The sequence below is a fragment of the Pleurodeles waltl genome, chromosome 2_2, assembly GCF_031143425.1.
Source record: "Pleurodeles waltl isolate 20211129_DDA chromosome 2_2, aPleWal1.hap1.20221129, whole genome shotgun sequence".
Classification (NCBI taxonomy): Eukaryota; Metazoa; Chordata; class Amphibia; order Caudata; family Salamandridae; genus Pleurodeles; species Pleurodeles waltl.
Window position 1 is genome coordinate 236,800,542 of NC_090439.1, and position 23,368 is coordinate 236,823,909.

Here is a 23,368-nt window from a genome sequence, read left to right on the forward strand (position 1 = left end):
AAACGCCTCGGCCCGCCTCATCCTCGACGTACCCCGCAACAGCCACATCTCCGCACACCTGAGACACCTGCATTGGCTCCCAGTCAGCAAAAGGATCACCCTCCGTCTTCTCACCCACGCACACAAAGCCCTCCACAACAAGGGACCGGAATACCTCAACAGACGCCTCAGCTTCTACGTCCCCACCCGCCCCCTCCGCTCCGCTGGCCTCGCACTTGCTGCCGTCCCTCGCACCCGCCGCTCCACGGCGGGTGGGAGATCTTTCTCCTTCCTGGCGGCCAAGACCTGGAACTCCCTCCCCACCAGCCTCAGGATCACCCAGGACCACTCCGCTTTCCGGAGACTCCTAAAGACTTGGCTGTTCGAGCAGCGATAACCCCCCCTTTCCCCCCTAGCGCCTTGAGACCCGCACGGGTGAGTAGCGCGCTTTATAAATGTTAATGATTTGATTTGTTCTCCATAGGTGCCTATGTTATTTGGGCCCTACTTTGACCTCTGCACCTGACCGGCCCTGTGTTGCTGGTGTGAGAAAGTAGCCTCTTTCTAGCCTTATTACCCCCACTTTTGGCCTGTTTCTGAGTGTATGTCAGGGTGTTTTCACTGTCTCACTGGGATCCTGCCAGCCAGGGCCCAGTGCTCATAGTGAAAACCCTATGTTTTCAGTATGTTTGTTATGTGTCACTGGGACCCTGCTAGCCAGGACCCCAGTGCTCATAAGTTTGTGACCTATATGAATGTGTTCCTTGTGTGGTGCCTAACTGTCTCACTGAGGCTCTGCTAACCAGAACCTCAGTGGTTATGCTCTCTCTGTACAAATTGTCACTAACAGGCTAGTGACCAATTTCACCAATTTAGATTGGCATACTGGAACACCCTTATAATTCCCTAGTATATGGTACTAAGGTACCCAGGGTATTGGGGTTCCAGGAAATCCCTATGGGCTGCAGCATTTCTTGTGCCACCCATAGGGAGATCTGACAATTCTTACACAGGCCTGCCAGTGCAGCCTGAGTGAAATAACGTCCACGTTATTTCACAGCCATTTACCACTGCACTTAAGTAACTTATAAGTCACCTATATGTCTAACCTTTACCTGGTAAAGGTTGGGTGCTAAGTTACTGAGTGTGTGGGCACCCTGGCACTAGCCAAGGTGCCCCCACATTGTTCAGGGCAAATTCCCCGGACTTTGTGAGTGCGGGAACACCATTACACGCGTGCACTATACATATGTCACGACATATGTATAGCGTCACAATGGTAACTCCGAACATGGCCATGTAACATGTCTAGGATCATGGAATTGTCACCCCAATGCCATTCTGGCATTGGGGAGACAATTCCATGATCCCCTGAGTCTCTAGCTCAGACCCGGGTACTGCCAAACTACCTTTCCCGGGGTTTCACTGCAGCTGCTGCTGCTGCCAACCCCTCAGACAGGTTTCTGCCCTTCTGGGGTCAAGCCAGGCTTGGCCCAGGAAGGCAGAACAAAGGACTTCCTCAGAGAGAGGGTGTTACACCCTCTCCCTTTGGAAAAAGGTGTCAGGGCTGGGGAGGAGTAGCCTCCCCCAGCCTCTGGAAATGCTTTGATGGGCACAGATGGTGCCCATCTCTGCATAAGCCAGTCTGCACCGGTTCAGGGATCCCTCAGCCCTGCTCTGGCGCGAAACTGGACAAAGGAAAGGGGAGTGACCACTCCCCTAACCTGCACCTCCCCTGGGAGGTGCCCATAGCTCCTCCAGTGTGCTCCAGACCTCTGCCATCTTGGAAACAGAGGTGCTGCTGGCACACTGAACTGCTCTGAGTGGCCAGTGCCAGCAGGTGACGTCAGAGACTCCTTCTGATAGGCTCCTTCAGGTGTTGGTAGCCTATCCTCTCTCCTAAGTAGCCAAACCTCCTTTTCTGGCTATTTAGGGTCTCTGCTTTGGGGAATTCCTTAGATAACGAATGCAAGAGCTCATCAGAGTTCCTCTGCATCTCTCTCTTCACCTTCTGCCAAGGAATCGACTGCTGACCGCGCTGGAAGCCTGCAAAACTGCAACAAAGTAGCAAAGACGACTACTGCGACCTGGTAACGCTGGTCCTGCCGCCTTCTCGACTGTTTTCCTGGTGGTGCATGCTGTGGGGGTAGTCTGCCTCCTCTCTGCACTAGAAGCTCCGAAGAAATCTCCAGTGGGTCGACGGAATCTTCCCCCTGCAACCGCAGGCACCAAAGAACTGCTTCACGGGTCCTCTGGGTCTCCTCTCAGAATGACGAGCGAGGTCCCTTGAACTCAGCAACTCTGTCCAAGTGACTCCCACAGTCCAGTGACTCTTCAGTCCAAGTTTGGTGGAGGTAAGTCCTTGCCTCCCCACGCTAGACTGCATTGCTGGGAACCGCGTGTTTTGCAGCTACTCCGGCTCCTGTGCACTCTTCCAGGATTTCCTTTGTGCACAGCCAAGCCTGGGTCCCCGGCACTCTAACTTGCAGTGCACGACCTCCTGAGTTGTCCTCCGGCGTCGTGGGACCCTCTTTTGTGACTTCGGGTGAGCTCCAGTTCACTCCACTTCGTAGTGCTTGTTCCGGCACTTCTGCAGGTGCTGCTTGCTTCTGAGAGGGCTCCTTATCTTGCTGGACGCCCCCTCTGTCCCCTCACGCAATTGGCGACATCCTGGTCCCTCCTGGGCCACAGCAGCATCCAAACACCCTAACCGCAACCCTTGCAGCTAGCAAGGCTTGTTTGCAGTCTTTCTGCACGGAAACACTTCTGCATGACTCTTCATGACGTGGGACATTCATCCTCCAAAGGGGAAGTTTCTAGCCCTTGTCGTTCTTGCAGAATCCACAGCTTCTCCCATCAGGTGGCAGCTTCTTTGCACCCACAGCTGGCATTTCCTGGGCATCTGCCCACTCCCGACTTGATCGTGACTCTTAGACTTGGTCCCCTAGTTCCACAGGTACTCTCGTCCGGAAATTAATCGTTGTTGCATTGCTGGTGTTGTTGTTTCTGGCAGAATTCCCCTATCACGACTTCTGTGCTCTTTGGGGAACTTAGGTGCACTTTGCACCCACTTTTCAGGGTCTTGGGGTGGGCTATTTTTCTAACCCTGACTGTTTTCTTACAGTCCCAGCGACCCTCTACAAGGTCACATAGGTTTGGGGTCCATTCGTGGTTCGCATTCCACTTCTAGAGTATATGGTTTGTGTTGCCCCTATCCCTATGTGCCCACATTGCATTCTATTGTGACTATACATTGTTTGCACTGTTTTCTATTGCTATTACTGCATATTTTGGTATTGTGTACATATATCTTGTGTATATTTGCTATCCTCATACTGAGGGTACTCACTGAGATACTTTGGCATATTGTCATAAAAATAAAGTACCTTTATTTTTAGTATATCTGTGTATTGTGTTTTCTTATGATATTGTACAAGTGACACTAGTGGTACTGTAGGAGCTTCACTCGTCTCCTAGTTCAGCCTAAGCTGCTCTGCCAAGCTACCTTTTCTATCAGCCTAAGCTGCTAGACACCCCTCTACACTAATAAGGGATACCTGGGCCTGGTGCAAGGTATAAGTATCTCTTGGTACCCACTACAAGCCAGTCCAGCCTCCTACAGCTGGTGCTCGGTGTTTGGGGTTGACTTGAACCCCCAACGGTGGGCTGCCTATGCCCAGGAGACTGAACTTGTAAGTGCTCTACTTACCTGAGAAACTAACTATTACTTACCTCCCCAGGAACTGTTGATTTTTGCAGTGTCCACTTTTAAAATAGCTTATTGCCATTTTTGCCAAAACTGTGTATACTACTGTTTTAATTCAAAGTTCCATACTTAGCTGTGTGAAGTACCATACAATTTATGTACTTACCTAAATTCTGAGTCTTGTGGTTCTAAAATAAATTAAGAAAATAATATTTTTTCTATATAAAAACCTATTGGCCTGGAGTTAAGTCTTTGAGTGTGTGTTCTCTTTTATTGCCTGCGTTTGTACAACAAATGCTTAACACTACCCTCTGATAAGCCTAATGCTCGACCACACTACCACAAAATAGAGCATTAGTATTATCTAATTTTGCCACTATCAACCTCTAAGGGGAACCCTTGGACTCTGTGCACACTATCTCTCACTTTGAGATAGTATATATACAGAGCCAACTTCCTACAGTGGTGGTAATTCCTTTCCACTCCACGCAAGACAGTACCCCCGTGCACTGCGTCCTTTGCAGCTGCCAAGGGTTGTTTGCTTCACCTCCAAAGAGAACTTCAGGCAATGTGTAGCTCCAGTTCCCACCACTCCTTCCTGCAACTCATGGCTTCTGCATGATCCTCCGGTGACGTGGGAGCAACTTCTGTGGTCCTGCGTGGGCTACTTCAGAAACTTCTGAGTCTGGGTCCTGTGGGACACCTGTGGGTGCTGCCACTGCTCCTGTCGGCCTTCTGTGACGCAGAAGGTCCCCTGTGACTCCCCCTCCTGGATAGATTCCTCTTGAACCTTGCTGGTCCCCGGCAGCAACTCTTCCTCCAACGACGAATCTGTCTTTGCCAAGGCTTGTTGGTGGAAATTCTTTACTGACACCCATCTGCAATCCTGCTTCCACTGTGGGACACCTTTTGTATGCATCAGGAGCTCTTCTTCAGCTTCTGTGCTGCAGTGCTGACCTGTCTTCCTTCTTCGTCGACCAACTCCAAAAGGTACCTCTGGGTGGGGGTAGTATCTCCTACTCCCCCTGGACTCCACAGACACTTCTGGGCTCCATTCCCTCTCTCCACAGGTCTCCGTCTTTGGTAATCCATTGCTGATTTTCTGCAGGCTGTTCTGGGTGTCTTCTTTTTCTTCTTTTCATCCTTTGGGGTGGTAGCTGAGGGTTACTGCATTACTTACCTGTGTGGTTTCCTAGTACTTCCAACTCCCCTCTACACAATTTACTTACCTAGGTAGGGGCCCTCTGTAGGCATTCCACTTTCTTAGTATATGGTTTGGGCTCCCCCTAGGGCTACAATTGCCTAATGCTATTTTACACTGTTTCTGACCTTTTTATGCCTCTTACTGTTTATTAGTGTGAATATATATAGTGTATTTACTTACCTCCTATTGGAGGGTTGCCTCTCTAGTATTTTCTGATACCGTGTGTCAAAAATAAAGTACTTTTATTTTTGTACAACCAGGTGTTTTCTTTCTTGTGTGCAAGTACTGTGTGACTGTAGTGGTATTGCATGAGCTTTGCATGTCTACTAGATAAGCCTTGGCAGCTCATCCACAGCTACCCCTAAAGAGCCTGGCTTCTAGACACTGCCTAGACTTCACTGAATACCGAACACTGAAGACATACCTGGACCTGGTATAAGGTGTAAGTACCATAGGTACCCACCACACACCAGGCCAGCTTCCTACAGTAAGGGAAAGTATGAAGAGAAGAATATTAGAAAGAGAAGCAGAAAGAGGTTTGAGAGACTATTCTGTACCATAATATACAAAGCGTTTCCAATAGCAGACGTACACCCTTTTAAGGGAGGGCCGCCTGGCTGCCAAAATAACTTTACAGACTTCGGGAGGAAGGTCAAAAGCCATCAACTGCCGCCGCTCAATGTCCACGCATGAAGGCGCAGAGTTGACAGGTTTGGGTGAAGAACCCTCCCTGCTGCTGTGACAAAAAATCCTCCCGAAGGGGCAGCCTGTTCAGAGGATTGATGCTCATTTTGAGAATCTCGGGATACCAGACTGTCCATGCTCAACCAGAGCCACTAGGGTGACTTGGGCCCGGTCATTCTTGATCTTCTTGAGAACTCTGGGCAGGAGTGGCATAGGTGAAAAAGCATACAGGAGGCCTGAACTTCACTCGCAACGAAAAGCGTTGCAGAGCGATTGCCACCTTGGAAACTCCATCGCGCAATACCGCTGACATTGCGCGTTCTCTGCAGAGGCAAACAGATCTAACCAAGGCTCTCCCCACTGTTGAAAGAGTCCTTGCACCACCTCCGGATGGAGATACCATTCATTTACGCTAGGCATTGATGGCTGAGTTTGTCTGCCCTGACATTCAGGGAGCCTGCCAGGTGTTGAACCACCAGGGTTACGCCCTGCTGTTCCAGCCATGTCCAGAGATGCAGAGCCTCTTGACAAAGGGTCCACGACCCCACACCGCCCTGCTTGTTGCAGTACCACATTGCAGTGGTGTTGTTCATGAACACCTGCAATATATTCCCTTCACAACAGGAAGAAATGCCTTCAATGCCAGTCGGATATGGAGTTCGGATTCCGCCTCTGATCGCTGCCTCTCCCACATGACTGCCCCATCCCAGAAGTGACGCATTTGTCACTACTGTAAGATCTGGGTGGGGAAGGGAGAGGAGTCTGCCCCTGTCCCAATTGCAGTTTACTAAACACCACATCAGGTCTTTTGCAGTTCCCTCCGAGATCTGAACCGTGTAAGCAAGATTTCCCTGATGCTGTGCCCACTGGAACTTCAGGTCCCACTGCAGAGCCCTCATATGCCATCTGGCATGTTTGACTAACAGGATGCAGGAAGCCATGAGACTCAACAGCCTCAGAGTCTGCCTCACTGATATCCAGGATAGAGGCCGAAACATCAGTATCAGAACCTAAATATCCTGAACTCTCTGCTTGGGGAGATAAACCCAAAACTGCACTGTGTCCATAACAGCCCCGATGAAAGTTAGCTTCTGCGAGGAAGTCAGGTGTGACTTTGGCATGTTTATAGTGAACACCTTTGAATGCAAGAGGTACGCCGTAGTCTGAAGGTGGGTGATGAGAGCCTGGGGCGTAGGAGCCTTCAATAGCCAGTTGTCGAGGTAGGGGAAGACTGAAATCCCTAACCTGCGCAGATGAGATGCTACCACCGCTGTCACCTTGGTGAACACCCGAGGGTGACTGGTGAGACCGAAGGGGAACACGGTAAACTTAAAGTGCTTGTGGCCCACCTTGAACCGCATGTAACGCTTGTAGGCGGGCAGGATGGGGATGTGAAAATACGCATTCTACAAGTCCAACACTATCATCCAGTCTCCTCGGTCTAGAGCAGACAAGACCTGAACAAGAGTGAGCATCTTGAATTTCTTCTTTTTGAGGAAGATATTGACGTCCCTTAAATCCAAGATAGGGCGAAGACACTTGTTCTTTTTTTTAATCAGAAAGTAGCGGGAGTAACAACCACTGCCTACTTCTGACATTGGGACCCTTTCTATGGCTCACTTGGCCAAGAGAGGAATAACTTCCTCATGGGCAAGATTAAATGATCCTCCATCAGATGTTCTTTCAATGGAGGAATAGAGGGAGGGAAAGACTGGAAGGGGAGGGAATAGCCCTTCTGTATGATCTGCAAGACCCAGCTGTCCGATGTTATGGACAGCCAGTGAGGGAGATAAAATCGAATTCGCCCTCCAACTGGACGAATATGGACTTGCAGAACCATACTAGGAGGGCTTGGGCGTTGTGGAAGAGGGGGGGCTGGCTGGTGTCCGACCTTTGGCTAAACCCTCTGGGTCTGAAGGTACCATGACCTCGTCCTCACACTGGATGCTGTGAAGTTGTAGAATGGTGGCTGACCATTGGTTGGCGCGGTACCCTGCCCCTCCCGAAGCCTCGAAAGGGGTGATAGGCAGACTGCTGGTGAGCGGGCGCCGAGAGGCCCCAGGATCTGGCTGTGGCCCAAGAGTACTTGAACCGCTCAAGCGCTGAGTCTGCCTTCTCTCCAAAAAGGCGTGAGCAGTCAAAGGGCATGTCCATTAGATCTGCCTGGACATTCCCCGAAAAGCCAGTGTAACTCAGCCAGGCGTGGCGACGAAGGACCTCTGTCGAGGAAATCGCACTGCCCAGCGAGTCAGTCGTGTCCACACCACACCTAATGGTAAACTTGGCTGCATCTCTCCCATCCTTGACAGCCTGGGTGAGAGTGTCCCATACGCCCCCTGGGACCTGGGGCAGCACCTATGCCACTGTATTCCATAAAGTATGGGAAAAACGGCCCAATAGGCATGAGGTGTTTGCACTCTTCAATGCCAGGCTGGAGGAAGAAAACATCTTCTTCCCATGCTGGTCCAGCCTTTTAGATTCCCTATCCAGAGGAGCGGTTGGGAAGGCACCATGGGAAGTGGAGGCTTGGGCCACCAAGCTCTCCAGGGTTGGATTTTGGGTGAGGAAACTAGGGTCGGTAGGAGCTGGTCGATGGCTCCGGCCAAATGTCATATTTACAGGAGTTTGGACCACGTCCCCAGCAGGGCTTCATTAAAGGGTAACATCGGCTCCGATGTAGCAACCCCCAACTGTAGCACCTCTGTCAGGATGTTAGTCCTGACAGGCACTGTAGGCAACTCCAGTTCTAAGACCTCAGCCGCTCTACACACCACCATGGTGTATGATACTCCCTCCTCCGTAGCCACAGAAGAGCAAACCAGTACCTGGAGAAGTATATAGTCCGCTGGCTTCTCCTACATCCTCATACCAGTCCTGCTCCTCTAATCCATATTCTAAAGGGTCCTCAGACCCCTCCCATTCCTCACCTGTGCCTGGCTGATCAAAATAAGCTTCAGGCACTGATCTGGGCCAAGTTGGCACCGTCAAAGTTGGAATAGGCGCTATTCGATGTGGTTCTAGAATGACGATGGGGCACCCACCACCAGTGGGTGCCGGCGGTGGGGAAAGCGAAGAAGTCAGACTCAGCACCAGAGGAGGCCGACTGTGTGGAACCGACACCAGATCGGATCCAATATTGTATCCTGGGATCCCCAATGGTGCAGAGGCCAAAGTCACTGGCATCGAATCCGATGGGGCCCCTGCTGTCCCCGCGCGGTCCGAAGACCCACCCGCAGGGCAGCCCTCTCAAAAATGAGGCACATGACTTTGTAGAAGTCTTTCATTTGAGTAGGAGTCGATCCGGCTCCTGGATCAGGGGGGAGACGCAAAGTCAGCCCTGTCATCGGCTCCGCAGAACCGTGCTTGGAACCTCGACGTTCCTGTGAGTCCTCGTCAGACGATGGGTGTGGCAAAGTCGAAGTCTGCTTGGACTTCTTCTTCTTCTTGTGCCTCTTCTTCCCCGAATGCCCAAAGGACCTTGAGTGGGAAGGAGAGGACTTTGGGCTCCTGGAGCTGTCCCGCAACCACCTCCTTGAGTGGGACTGTGACCTTTGAGGAGTTGCGCAACCAACATTGACTGCCGGGCCGCCATGAGCTTTAGAGACTGGTCTCTCAAACCCTTCAGGGCCATGGCCCGAAAGTCAGAGCACGACTTTGAGTCGTGGTCACTGTCAAGACAGCACAGATATACCTGGTGGGGGTCAGTCACCGACATGGTGGGATACCACGCACCACACGACTTAAACCCTGTCTTCCTAGATGACATTTACTCGAACAGACACAAAACATCTTCAACAAAACAGCCAAAAAAGGCAAAGAGTAGCTCGATCCCGGACCTGCTCTTAACTGGCGCAGAAGGAAAAGAAATGAAGTACGTGCGTCGGGGTGGTGTCTTTGTAGGCCACTGTGATATCACAGACAGCTCCAACGATGCTAATGAAGCCACGCGGAGCCGGATGACGCACGCAGATCAGAACAACGTCACCTGACAGCGCGTGCAGGGTATTGCTCGGCAAAAAGATTCCGGATTCAAAGCTGATGCCAGAGAATTCAAAGGTAAGGAATCTGCAACTAGAAGTCTCTATCAGATGTTATCAATTAGCGAGCAGGCCTGCTCTTATGACTTTGCTGCTCTGGGGCAAAAACAACCTGGGGCTTTCCCCGCATATCGGCGCCCCCCTCTACAAAGGAATGCGAGCTGTGTGATTTATGGCCCCACCACTCCCATATTTATCACTGAGGGCCGACTGATAGCCCATGCACCGGCCACAAAGCCTGAAAGGCCAGGAGCCATCCTTGCAATCAGCCTCCACTCCTGGTTGAGGCCCACAGCCCCTGGGTCTCACAGTTTCACCTAGCCCCACTCCTCCATCAGGCCTCACTGCTTTCAGTTGAGACCGCACTAAGGCCATACTCACCATTGGATTGCCACTATGTTGGTTCACTGCAGGTGGGCTCTCTACACACTGGTGATTCTTTTTGCGGCTGGATTGCGTGTCTGGGTTTATGATGGGGTGCAGTGAACCCATACAAAAGAAGCTCTCCTTCAGCCTGGGTTAAGGGATGGCACTATTTACTATTGGATACTGAAACTACCTTGCACAGTAACGCTGCCCCATCACTCTTTCCATGGTGCATTCACTATCATGGCTGAGCTCTGCACCGGACTTAAATCAATAGATTCCTGCTTTGACTCTCTTAATAGTCACCTGGACCATGTGAGTGAGCACACTGACCAACACACGACGTGACTGGATGGGGAGGAACATAAAATCTCTGAGATGGAAGACGAGGTGACCAATGTCAGGAAGCACCTGGCAAGGTAGAATGTATGCCTAAATCCGTAATGGCCAAAAACAAAGTCTTAGAGGCGAGATCCTGCCACAATAATCTGCGGATTATGGGGGTAGCCGAATCCAGAAACATAGGACCCCCAGACTTGTTTGTTGATAATCTATTCACAGAGCTCTTTAGCAGACAAGCCTTTACCAACACCTTCAGGAAACCCATCTCTCTCTTTGGGATGACTGCCCCTTTGGGGCTGCGTGGGTCACCAACTGCTTCTTTGCTCACTACAGTTCCTACTCACGGAGGGTTTGTATTTTAGTTCACACGAGCATTCTCTTTGTATGTCATCATCAAATTGCTGATGCACATGGCAGGTATGTGCTCATCTCCACACCCTTTGCGGGAACACAGCATTAGTAATTAAAGTTTATGCACCCAACACTAATTCTCCTGAATTCTATCAGGATATTTCCACATTGGGCATACACAGATAGATTTTCTGCTGATGTGTGGGCAATTTTAATGTAACTTGCCACCCTCCCATGGACTACACTTGCTCATCCACTATCGAAAAGCCCTGCTCCTTCCATGCTCTTCATGATCTTCTTGATACTTTTCAACTCTCATATGCATGGCACACCCACCACCCCTATGTCAAGGACTACACATCTTACTCAGCCCGACACAATGTCTGGACACAAACAAACCACAGGTTTGTGTCCCGGGGGACACTCCTTGGGCTGACAGATTCAGCACATATCTCACACACTCTTACAGACCATGCCCCAGTCAAGGTCAAGCTCCTTATCCCATATCAAGGTCACACAACTCTCCCAGAAAACCCATTGCATGATATATGCTGGACTTGGCATCTTTTGGCTTGGTTTCCCCTGACGTTTTGCTTTCTGACCTCCTGTTTTCACTGTAGGCTGAACTCCATTTTTATTGGCCTTAGGACTCTGTGCACTTTTTCACTGCTGACCAGTGCTAAAGTGCATGTGTTCTGTGGCTAAAACATTGGCTTCTCCTTGATTGGCAAAACTGAGTTACTATTAAGTCCCTAGTAAAGTGCACTATGTGTGCCCAGGGCCTGTAAGTCAAATGCTACCAGTGAGCCTACAGACCTGGTTTTGCCACCCACTACAGTAGCCTTTAAAACACATCTCAGGCCTGCCATTGCAGAGCCTGTGATTGCAGTTTAAACTGCCATTTTGACCTGCCAAGTGTACCCACTTGCAAGGCACAAACCCTCCTTTTTATTTCATGTTAAGTCATCCCTAAGGTAAGCACTGGTTGGCCCCAATGGAAGGGTGCAGTGTATTTAAAAAGTTGGACATGTACTTTTGAGTTTAACATGTCAAGATAGTGAAACACTCTTAATTTTGTTTTACACTATTGCAAAGACGATCTCTCCCATAGGCTAATGTTGGGGTTACCTGAAACATCTTTTAAGTGTCATTTCCAATTGGGAAAAGGATTAAAGTGGAGTTTGGTGTCTCTGAACTCACAATTTAAAAATACAACTTTTTTTAAAGTTGTTTTTTAAAATGCAGGTCTGAAAATGCCACTTTTACAAAGATGGCATTTTCTTACTTTAACCATTCTGGGCCTCTGCCTGTCTCTGAATACAAGTCTGGGTTTAGGTGACTGCTACATTTATGCATTTTCTCCTGAAAGCCACAAACAAGAAGGGCTGGGTGTGACAGGAGATACATCTGCATTGATCTGCATACTGACAGTCGTCCTGGGCAGGGAGAGGGAAAGGTAGTTCACACTTGCATCTGAATAGGTTGTGTCCTATCCTCACACAAAGGACTGATTACCCCCTACTGGTAGTCTGGAGCCAGGGCTGAGTTGAAAGGGATCCTTGGGCACTTCAAAGAATTCTTTTGAAATTACCCCTACATCAAAGGCCTTTTTGGGCATAAGAACTGGGCTTCTGACACCATATTCTCAGAACACTTCTGGACTGAGGACATTCTACCAGGAAGAGGGGCTGCTGTGCTGTCTGAAGGGACTGCCACTTTGCTGTTAGCTTTGCTGTGTTGGCCTGCTGTCTGTTGCTTCTTGCCTGGTAGTGAGAGGACTGGACTTAACTCCCTATATCCTGCAATCTAACGTTTCTCCAAGGGCCTGGCTGAGCTTGCCTCCTGTTTCTGAAGTCTCAGGGATATCAAAAACTTCACCTCCAACTTGCTACTAGCACATGGGCTCCTCTGCTGTGAGTCCCACTCTGCCAAGTGGTGCCAAATCCAGTCCTGGGCACTTGGAAGTGAGTGCGGTACTGCAACACAAGAACTGACGCATCGACAACGGTGTGTCACTTGGAACTGCAAGCACAATGCATCCCCTCCTTTGGATCAGCACATAGTCACCATTCATCGACACACAAAGGTACTGTCAGTAGGTCTGCGTGACTCGTGTACCCAACCCACACTTCATCAAGGTCGGACTGAACTTTTGGATTTGCTCCAGTCCAGCGCGACCAGATGGCCCCAGTTGGAGCTTCGACTTCTAAGTACTGCATTTTGATTTAATGTTTAAAAATTCATAACTTGACTTGTGTATGTTGGATTTTTGTAGTTTTCGTCTTGTTTGACTTAGATAATTATTGACTATATTTTTAAACTGGTGTGAAGCCCTTTAGTGGTGTTTTCACTGTGTTACTGTGTGTGTGCACAAAAACTTTACACATTGCCTCTTTAGTTTAGCCTGACTGCTCTGTGCCAAGCTACCAGAGGGTGAGCACGGGTGAAGCTTTAGTGTGTATCTTACTTACCCTGATTAAGATTGCAGTCCCTACTTGGACAGAGTACAAACCTCTGGCAACTAAAGACACAATTTCTACCACTACAGTGTTCAAATCATAACTTTTTGACGTTATCAATAAATATTTTGTAATCAAACACCACATCGGTCGACAAGCATGCCACACTGTGGGAGGCTTTTAAGGGGTATATCCGCGGTGTCTTCATCACCAAGTATGCGAAGGTTATCCACAGTATTCACGGTGACATATCCAGGGTGGAGAGGGAACGGCTGGATATTGACCTGGCCTCAATGGATGGTGCATAGCATGCCCAGCTCCTAAGGTGTGCCAAATTATTACAGGAGTTTGACGACCTGCCAGAACGCGAGGTTGCCAACATGGCTAATTATGCCTGAGTTTGTCAATATGGGGAACGGGAAGGGACAAAGACCAGACCGCACCCGTCTCTTACGTCCTAACTACCATAACAATTCTGTGATGAGTCTCCCGCTGATGAAGGTACAACTGCAGTAGACAATGTTGATACCATACAAATGTTCCTAACCTACTACCAATAACAATATGCAACTCGTGCTACCAGAGACTTAGAGGCAAATGCTACATAGTTGCCATAGGTGGCCATGGTATGGCTATCAGAGTGACAATAGCAGTTGTTAGCGGCCCCTGTCACGTTGGAGGAAAAAGTGACGGCGATCAATGTCCTGAGTCGCTCCAAGACCCCTGGCCTGGGCAGACTCAAAGGTCATTTTTACAAAGCTCACAAACAAGTTTTGACTCCCCATTTGCTGGAGGTGTATGCAGAAGCAATTGAAGTGGGCTTTCTTCCCTCACACCCTGTGAAATGCTGTCATTACCCTTTTACTGAAACCTGGTAAGCTGCCACACCTGTGCACTTCCTACAGGCTGTTATCCCTACTCAACCACTATTACAAATGGGGTTTCTGGTTGGCTAGGGTATGCACCTCAGCCAGGCAGAACTCACCACTCTAGTCAGGGCAAGTAAGTCACACACCAAAGATAACCTGTGCTCACCCTCAGGTAGCTTGGCACAGAGCACTCAGGCTTACCCTCAGAGGTCATGTGTCAAGCGTTTGCACAACAAACCCACACCAGCAACACAATAAATACACCACAAACGAGATTCCACACAGGAATATTTTAAAAATATGCTTCTTGTAATGTATATATCATAAGACCAAAGTCACATAATCATAAGTACTGTGCATAGCGTATCACTGAAGCAGTACTCATTATCCTGGTGTGGCAGGAATAACATTGTCAGGTATCACAACATCAGGGCAAGATAAATTATAGCATAACCCATACCTCACTAAGTGTCATCAGGATCGTATGAAAATAGGCTTCTATATTATACACACACATCACTAGACCAGTAATGCAATAGATCAGTAATTTACTTTGCAAAATAGACAAAGGGCACACATCACAATGAGTGCAAAAGGTGAAAAGATTATCTAGGTTGCACCAATCATGAAACAAAATTACTGTGCATTCTATGCAGTCCCCTTTGGCAGCATTCGTTATCCTGAATAAGTCATGGCAAAAAAGACATACACTGATATATTAGTGGTAGTAATGCCACAGATAATGAAGAAAACACATAACTCACCTAATATCACCCATACACATAGGCTGCGGTGCCCCTGCACTCCTATCAGTTTCTATGTAGGGATGATGCCCCAAAGATAGGGCGTAGCAGTACCTAAATGCCTATTACAGTCAATACGGTAACCTCTGGTTCTTCCAAGAATGACAAGGTTTTTTAAAAGGAGGGGGGCATCCATTGATAACTTACGCCGCAGGAGACAACAAGGATGAGATAGGTTTCCCCAGGAGCACCTTGCCAGGGACGCACACATCACTAGCCTTAGCGGGAAGACCTCCCCCTACTTCATTCATTAATTCATTCATATAACTTTATTTGAATACCAAAATTATCTATAAAAGTACAAGCATTCACATAATAAAACATTTAAAACATTCTAAAGACATTTTAAAAATGACAATAGAATAATGATAAAAATGTGATCTAAAAATATTGTACAGAATCCAAATACTTAGCTAGACAATAAGACAATAAGATAATTTAATCCAAATTTAGTAAGTGTTCATGGAGCGACCCCCACGCACTGCTGCTATAAGAATGCTCCAATATGACCGATTACCTCTTTATCATCAAGCTGTAAAAAGGTATTGAGTACGACCTTGATGTTTTTAATGCCACTTCTCTTTACAAGGGGAATCAGAAAAAGCCTAGTGTACATGAAATAGTATTTACAGAAAAATATAATTGTTTGTCCAGACCTCCCGTCAGAAGGGCAGGGGACAAAATCCAGGCCAACACTGAAACCCAATGGGAAGCATAAATATCTTATCGTGCCTGGCCTATAGCAAAACAACAAACTCTGCTCCCATTGGCTCATAGGTCTACTCATGTACCCCGGGGGCCGGGTAACCGTTGTTAAATTCACATAGGCTTCCACGCTGAGCATCTTCCTCTCTGTGGTCAATCTTTCAGACTCCACCAAGCTGAGCAGGGCTGACTGCAACTGTTTTTTATTAATGTTATAATTACCCTCAGTGTCTGAATAAACATGGGAAAAAAACAACATTGCGCAGACTTAATTTCACACCGGCTAACCAAGGAATCACAATACCTTTTTCACAACTAAGGCAATCCCTACCAATATCTCTTGTAAGGCTTGCACCCTTAGTTTTTCAAACAGGAGGAAGAGACGGAGACTGCCAAAACCCTCCTGCAAAACCTTTTCTCTTCAAGCTGGATCGCATCACATTTCTGATACCCCACACCCCTGCTCCATAGGTTGCTTAGGGTATACACTGCGACTTGTAAATTTCTAATAGGGAAATAAGTGCGCCCCCACCCCTGGGCTGTGGTAAGCTAAACATAATACTGGCTGACTTCATTATTTTGGCCAACAATGGGGAATATGTCGTACCCAAGAGCCAGTGTCAGCAATGGTTAATCCTAGATAAGGCAAAGTGCTGGTGCATTTCAGGAGGCTATTGCCTACAGTCAAAGTAGAAAGTCGGTATTTCTTTGGGCCACAAGCCATAATATCAAACTGGTTAAAATGTGTCTGATGGTCTAATTCACCCATAAATCTTACGAAGCCAAAGATTAAAAGGTGCAATGCTCGGAGGGGTCCATGTCATTAAAACAGCATAGTCCACATACAGTACGGAAGGCAACAGGGAACGTTTATTACTTGGAATATCAGAGGTTAAATTTTTTTAAAAGGTTATAGATTATTAATATATCAAATAAATAAAAGTGGGGTTAAAACACAACCTTGCCTCACACCTAGAAAGACCACTGTGTCTTTCATGACCTCACCATTCGTGTTTAATCTAACCCTGGTCTTCATGTCCGTGTGCAGATAAACTGAAAAGCGCAGCAGTGCATCATCCATCCCATATATGAGAAGATTTGACCACAGCTTTGACTGGTTGACATCGGATAGCTAAAAGACTAATAAAATCGTTTGGCGACTGCTTTATTCTTCAGTTATTGTGTGGCCTGCTAGGTACCTTTCTGCCCCTCAGCACGTGGTGAGAGCTTTATTTTTTCACTTCAAGTGCAGGCTAACCTGCCCGTGGTCCTCCAACTATGGCACATGGAGATGGCTGTACTTCCACCTACATCCTCACTTCATCAGCACATGGTGGACACTTTTTGCTATCTCTCCCAGCTCACGAAGAGCGCATTAGCGGCAGTTAAGTGCTCTGCTGCTTTTTGACATTCTAATGCCAGCGCTCCCCGTTGGTGTCAGACTACATAGATGGCGGTGCTCGTCCTTATCCGAAAGTAGAGTATGGACTACCACCACGGCTTCTTCCCCACCAGCGAGGGGACCGCGACAAGCAGCGTGGGGGAGAAAAGTGCCAGTCAGAGGCTCTCAACCCCGCCGTGAAGTAACATCCAGCGTGCCGATGATGGCATCCATGAGTATCGCCGCCTGTCGGAAACGCCCCCTTGGCTGGACTGAGAGGCAGAGTTAGGGTTTGTACCTGAATGTGCAGGGGGGCCTTTCTTGTCTGTGGCGGTTCCTGCCGCGAGGGATTAGAGCGAGTGGGTCCCCAGGGGAGCCACTCTAAGCCTGAAGCTGAGGTAAGTGCCCGCCCTCAGCTGCAGGCTTGGGTGGAAGAGGGCAGCCAGCCTTGCACAGAGAGATTCCTTCGAGAGTAGCAGCTGCACAGCGCATTTGCGGGCAGTGGCATCAGGACACCCTGACTACAGGGTACATTGTTTCTTTGCTGGTAGCACTACGGTGGGGGGGGAGGGGGGGGGGGAGGGGCACTTCGACTGAGGTATCCTCCCCCTTCTTGTTAAGAGTTGTCCTCTACAGAGAGCTGAGGAGTACTGTATTACTGGTAATAGGCACACCAGTGCCTCAGTGCCCTGCACGAGGAAACCTGTGCACCATATTAAATCTAATAGGAGCACAAGCGCACTAGGAACTCATGCTTATGGTGATTTGTGACCCAAATTGGATTATTCCCCCTCATGGAATGATTTATGTACTTTATCCTACAACAAGGGCTCACTTGTGTTCACTAATGTGATGGTATTATGTGACTGCTTTCATTATAAACGTCTGCATTTCATAATGTACCAGGAATCATGAAGGCATGCATTAGTAGGATACTAGGAACTATGCAGTAACTGCATAAACTGCATCATCTGTATGACCTTTGCGGTCTTGTGACCTACTGTTATATGCAATATACATATACTTTTATATAACTCTATGTGGAGTCTCTTTTGTTGAGTAATTATTGTGTCACTGGTGTGAGAGTGTTGTGTAAAAGCTTTACATATGGCCTCTGAGAATAAGCCTGACTGCTCTGTGCCAAACTACCAGGGGGTAAGCACTGGTTGGTTATCTTTGGTATGTAACTTACCCTGACTAGAGTGTGGTTTCTGATGGCTTAAGTGCATGCCCTCACCAACCAGAAACCCCATTTCTAACAACGACAATACCAAAATATTGCCCAAAGTTATTGCCGCATGTCTCGTCCTACTGATGGAGCAGATAATCTCTCCTATTCAGACTGGCTTTGTTCGCCACCGCTCAACTGTCATCAACATCCGCACCATCTTTGCCATGCTGAATCAGATCTCCTCAACCCTTCTATCAGTGGTTGCCCTTCTGGGCGCCAAAAAGGCAACTGATTAGCTGGGGTGGTCATTTCGGCGGGTGACCTTGGCCAAGCTAGGAGCGCCCCATGGCTTCCACGACCTCATCATGTTACTGTATGGTGGTCGCAAGACCCGTCTGCGAGTGAATGGTACACACAAGGAGGCCTTCCCTGTGCATAGAGGAACATGTCAGGTTTGTCCTCTCTCACCCTTGCTTTTTGTTGTCACTGTGGATCCTCTGGTCCGGCATCTATAGGAGCGTCACATGGATAATGGACTCCAATTTAGAAATGATCCACTCCTATCATCCATGTATGCAATGACATCCTACTATTTGTCTGAGACCCACCCATACATCTTCCTTCCATCATATGAGAAATAATATGCTACCAGTCCCTCTCCGGCGTATTCATAAACCGGACTGGGGTAAGTCAGAACTCTTTCCACTTACAGATGCCACTGTTCCCTGTGATTTGGACTATTCCATGCAGTTTTGCATGGACACCCGCAAGTATTTGGGTATCTTTCTGCACAGAGGGCTGAAATCATACAAAAGAACTATGACCCTGTCATAAAAGAAATTCATCTCACAGGTAGACCGATGGATTAAATTACTGTTTTCTATTGCAGGGCGGATCGCTATCATCAAAATAGTGGTATTCCTGCACTTCCTATATTTTTTTTAAATACACGTATTGCAATGACAATTTTTTCACCAGGCTTTGTAGCCTCTTGGCACGCCTTGACTGGGTGGGCTGACGCCCGAGAATTTGGTGGAAGACAATGTGCCTTCCGTATGATTGCAGTAGCTTTGATATCCCGGATTTTCAACTTTACTATTTAGTGGAGCAATGCCACTTGCTTATTATTGGTATCATCCAGACGCCAGGCTCCCATACCTGAAACCTTAACGAGACCAGGCACAGGACCTTCCCCTGTCCTCACTCCAGCCCTTGGCACTCCCACACGAACCTGCAGATCTACAAACCCTCTCTATGACCTTCTGAGCTTGGTCCAGGCTCTGGCAATACCTGGGAGGTGGGTTATCGTATTCCCCCAACTTGCCCTTCATAAACAACCCAAGGCTCCTTTTGACCTGGGAGAGGCTTTTGCAGCATACGTTGACAACTCATCAGCTATGCACAGGGAGGGATCCCGTTATGAATGGCAGGGTGACCATGCAACCTGCATCCACTGCCTTGGGAGATCCCACACCCATGGATACATTTGTCTTTCACCACCTACATAGTACCCTGAGTGACACCCTGCCCACATATCCTGAAGAGCCTACTAATCCCCCCGACTTTAGTGATATATACCACCAATGGTAGTGGAATGTTTTCCCAGCTTATCACTCCTGCCTAGAGCATAGGACAGCAGGAACAGAGGAGTCCAGGGCTGACTGGGAACACGACTTGGGACACTTAAGACCATACAACTCCTGGTGTTACTGCTGCACGTACACTAAATGGGTCTCTCCCAAACAGAGACACAAGTTGCTCCAGTACAAGTATTTATACTGCACATACACCACGCCAAAGGCTCTGGCAAGGTTAGATCGCACAAGGTCACATCAGTGTCCCAAGTGCGCTGCTGACTATGCTGATTTTGTACATTAAGCCATGCATTCTTGGGGGCTGTTTTTGCCCTAATCTCAACCATGATTAAACATACGGTCGACCCAGATCCACTGATTGCGCTGCTGGGCTATGTCAAGCCATTAAGTCCAGGACTGAGACACTTCACTGCCATAGCACTGTTACTGGCTAAGTGACGAACAGCCCTCTTTGGGGCAGCAGCAGGCTCCCTACTACCTGTGACTGACTGAAAGATATGCCATTCTGAGATACTACCAGCGAAATGTACGCCTCCCTAAAGCCTCTAACCTCCAGACCCAAGGATATGTGGCAACCTCTCCATGACTATCTATTGACTTTAGAAGCTGATGCCACTGATGAAGCCGCTGATTAAAACTGATAACCCATACCCTTTATTGTTCTGTGGTTGATTGCCTGTTGAACTGTATGTACGTGTTACCCTTTGATTCGTCACTATTCCGAGCCTCGGTATCCGCCAGTTCCGCTCTCCATTTGACTGGTGTATTTATTCTCACATGCAATTTGTGCCTGTTTATGGATAATGGTGTAGACGTACATGTACATTTATGATTTATGCAGCATTGTTTGTCTTTGCTTTTGAAAATCAATAAATATTTTTTTTTTTACACTGACAATGTATAATAATTTGTAAAACGAAGGCTCATCTCTCGATTCTCTAAGGCTTGGAGTCATCGTTACTCTGCTTCACTGAGATAATTTTATGCACAACAGTGAAAATGAAAGGTTGAGTTGGCCTTGTGGAGATTTAAACCTATGACATACAGGTTACGCTAATATTAATATAACAAAACAGGTAGCCGCGGCCCGTCCTTTAGGGCGGAGGGGCCGCGCCCCCCACCTTTTGCCAGCCTCTCAGGCTGAGCAAAGGTCAGCCTGACAGACACTCTTCATGTTCAGCTCAGGCAGCCAGGAGCCAGACATGCATAATTTGCGCAGACTCCTGGCTGCCTGAGCTGAACTTTGCTGGGCTGAAGAGGTCACAGCTCCTATGGGTGTGACCTCCTTGGCTCAGCAAAGGCGCCTCGAGGCCCTCCCCCTCGGTGAAGAGAGGAAGCGTCACCCATTGACTCCGACCTGGTCACTTCAGGTTTAAGCCCCGAAGAGCCCAGGGCGAGTGTCAATCAGTGACAGTGTGTGTGTGTGTGTTTTTTTTTTTAAATCAATGTTTGGTGGATGCGTGGATGTTTGAATGTTGATCAGTGTTGTGAATGGATGTGCGTGCATGTGTGAATGAATGTGAGTGTGCTTCCCGCCGCCCCCTCCTAAAATTACCAACTGCCACTGAAAACAGGCACGTCAAATTCTTAGCAATCGCACCACTTTAATCTGAAAAAAGTTATTGAAACAACGACTCCGGCAAGAGGCTCCATGTCATGTGTGACAGCTTCAACCAGTTGTGTTTTTTAAGTACATGAGTTACTCTTCTCTATCTAGGGCCTCAGTATTAATCGTCGTTGTATTGTCACATTTTCAAGCTCCTGTAACTAAAAAGGCCCGCCCTAGGGGCTCGGCCAACGCTTGTTTTAAGGTTGCCACTAGATTGATTCTTCACATCTGTTCTGATGATGATGCGCCCACGTAATTAGGACAGGTGGTTCAAAACAGTTACCTTTTTATTAGTTTGAGTTTTTACCTGACTACTATTAAATGCATTTGAGACTAACGTTAATTAAATGGAATAACTTTATCTAATGCGAGTACTCATTGTTGCAGGTGCTGTCCCTTATCGAACAAAGGCGTGTGTGCATTCTACTGCTGTCGGCATCCATGGAGTTCTACCGATTATCTGACACATTGTTTTTACTTAGCTGAAGATAAAGCATGTGTTGAAGATCCTTTCCCCGGTACCATTGGACAATGCTATGTTCTACTTATTCTGCTGCTTCTTCTGCAATACAATAGGCCAGGTATAAGACCACATCCCCACTCATTAATTATAAAACTAGTACATAAACCTCCCGGACCAACATCGACCTGGGAAACGGAACACTTTAAGCACAAGAGTGTCCTACTGGACAGTACCAAAGATAGCAACTGTGACGTCGGTGCGGCCACACCCTTTTTTCATATCTGTTGTCAGTTACCTTGGTAGATACATTTTCAGTTGCACCTTCGGTGGGCAAAGGTGGACCAAGATTCGGAGAAGTGTTAAGTACGTCCTCTTCCATGACTTCAGCAGCGTTACGAGCATCTACATCAAGAAGAAGGACAACCTCGTATTATTACATGATGACCAGCGCGTCAACCAATCTTTTCCACCGATGTGAAGTGTATACAAAATGAATTTTCAACTGTTTATTTTGGCTGTTACAGAAGTACATTTTTGCTAACTGGCACATCATCTACGAAAGGTATCTCTGTATAGTTTACATACTTGGCTGAATATCCTCGCACTCAAGCAAACGACCTCAAACCAGTTAAACACAATAACTGTGCTTACCTCGCCATTTTATCTGAACTGAAAAACAAGTCCTCTGCATGACGTCACAAAGGCAACAGAATAGTAGTCACAGAAACAACATGTAAGCTTCTCTTCGAACTAGGACGAAGATCGTGGGAAACTCCAACAGGAGAGTGGGAAAGAGGTTCAACTGTGAATCGATCGACGTTAGAAACAGTGAATAACACTGTTGAAGGTACTGTAAATAAAATGTTCTTCCTCAGTACTAAACGTCCTTTCAAAGAGCAGATGGCAACAGACATATTTTCTGCAAAAAGCAGAGTAGTTCTCTGGATTTCAGAATAATAAACACTCCCTGTGAGTCCTCGAAGTGGCTATCTATCCTGTTTATTGGTCTGTCGACGGTACTCAGTCTCCAGGCATAGAGGTGTAGGTTGCGTAGATTCAGGTGGAGGACCTTGCTCTGTGGCTGAGAGAAGAGGTCCCACTGACTTGAAGACCTGACAGAAGAATAGTTGCTCATGCCCAAGCTGAAATATCGGGATCATAGCCTGAATGTCCTGGTTTTTTTTGCTACAGAGGGAAGGTCCTGCACTGTACCATATTCTGGGCAGCTCCAATCAAAAGTTTCTGAAAGGAGTCGGGTGTCATTTTGGGGCATTGACAGTGAACCCCAACAATGATAGGTTTGCTGTTGTCTGGAGGTGGCCTACAAATGCATTAAGCCCACTTTCAACAGATTGTCACTGAGGTATAGAGAAACTGGCATCCCTGATCTCTGAAGATGGGCAACAACCACTGTCTTCAGTTTCCTGAAAACTAGATGGCCACTGGTGAAGCAAAAGGGGAGGACGGTGCTAACGCGCCTGGTCCTTAGTAAGTAAACTTACAAGGGGACGCCTATAGGTCGATTAACCTTTTGAATCGCATGGAGTATCCTAGTCATGCAGTGATTACTGAGCCAATAATCAACATCAATAGAACAAGATAAAACACCTTAAGAAACCACAAAGAAAACCACACTAATCAGAA

General features: G+C 47.7%; 1 protein-coding gene across 1 annotated transcript in view; it reads right to left on the reverse strand.

Annotated features, from left to right (window-relative positions):
* The window catches only part of LOC138275894 (kinesin-like protein KIF17), a 1,877,333-nt gene that overhangs the window by 506,119 nt on the left and 1,347,846 nt on the right, over nucleotides 1-23,368 (reverse strand). Inside the window, exon 11 of the mRNA XM_069219138.1 lies at nucleotides 16,995-17,008. Within this exon, the coding sequence (XP_069075239.1) occupies nucleotides 16,995-17,008 (14 nt within the window). The remainder of the gene's footprint in view (nucleotides 1-16,994; nucleotides 17,009-23,368) is intronic.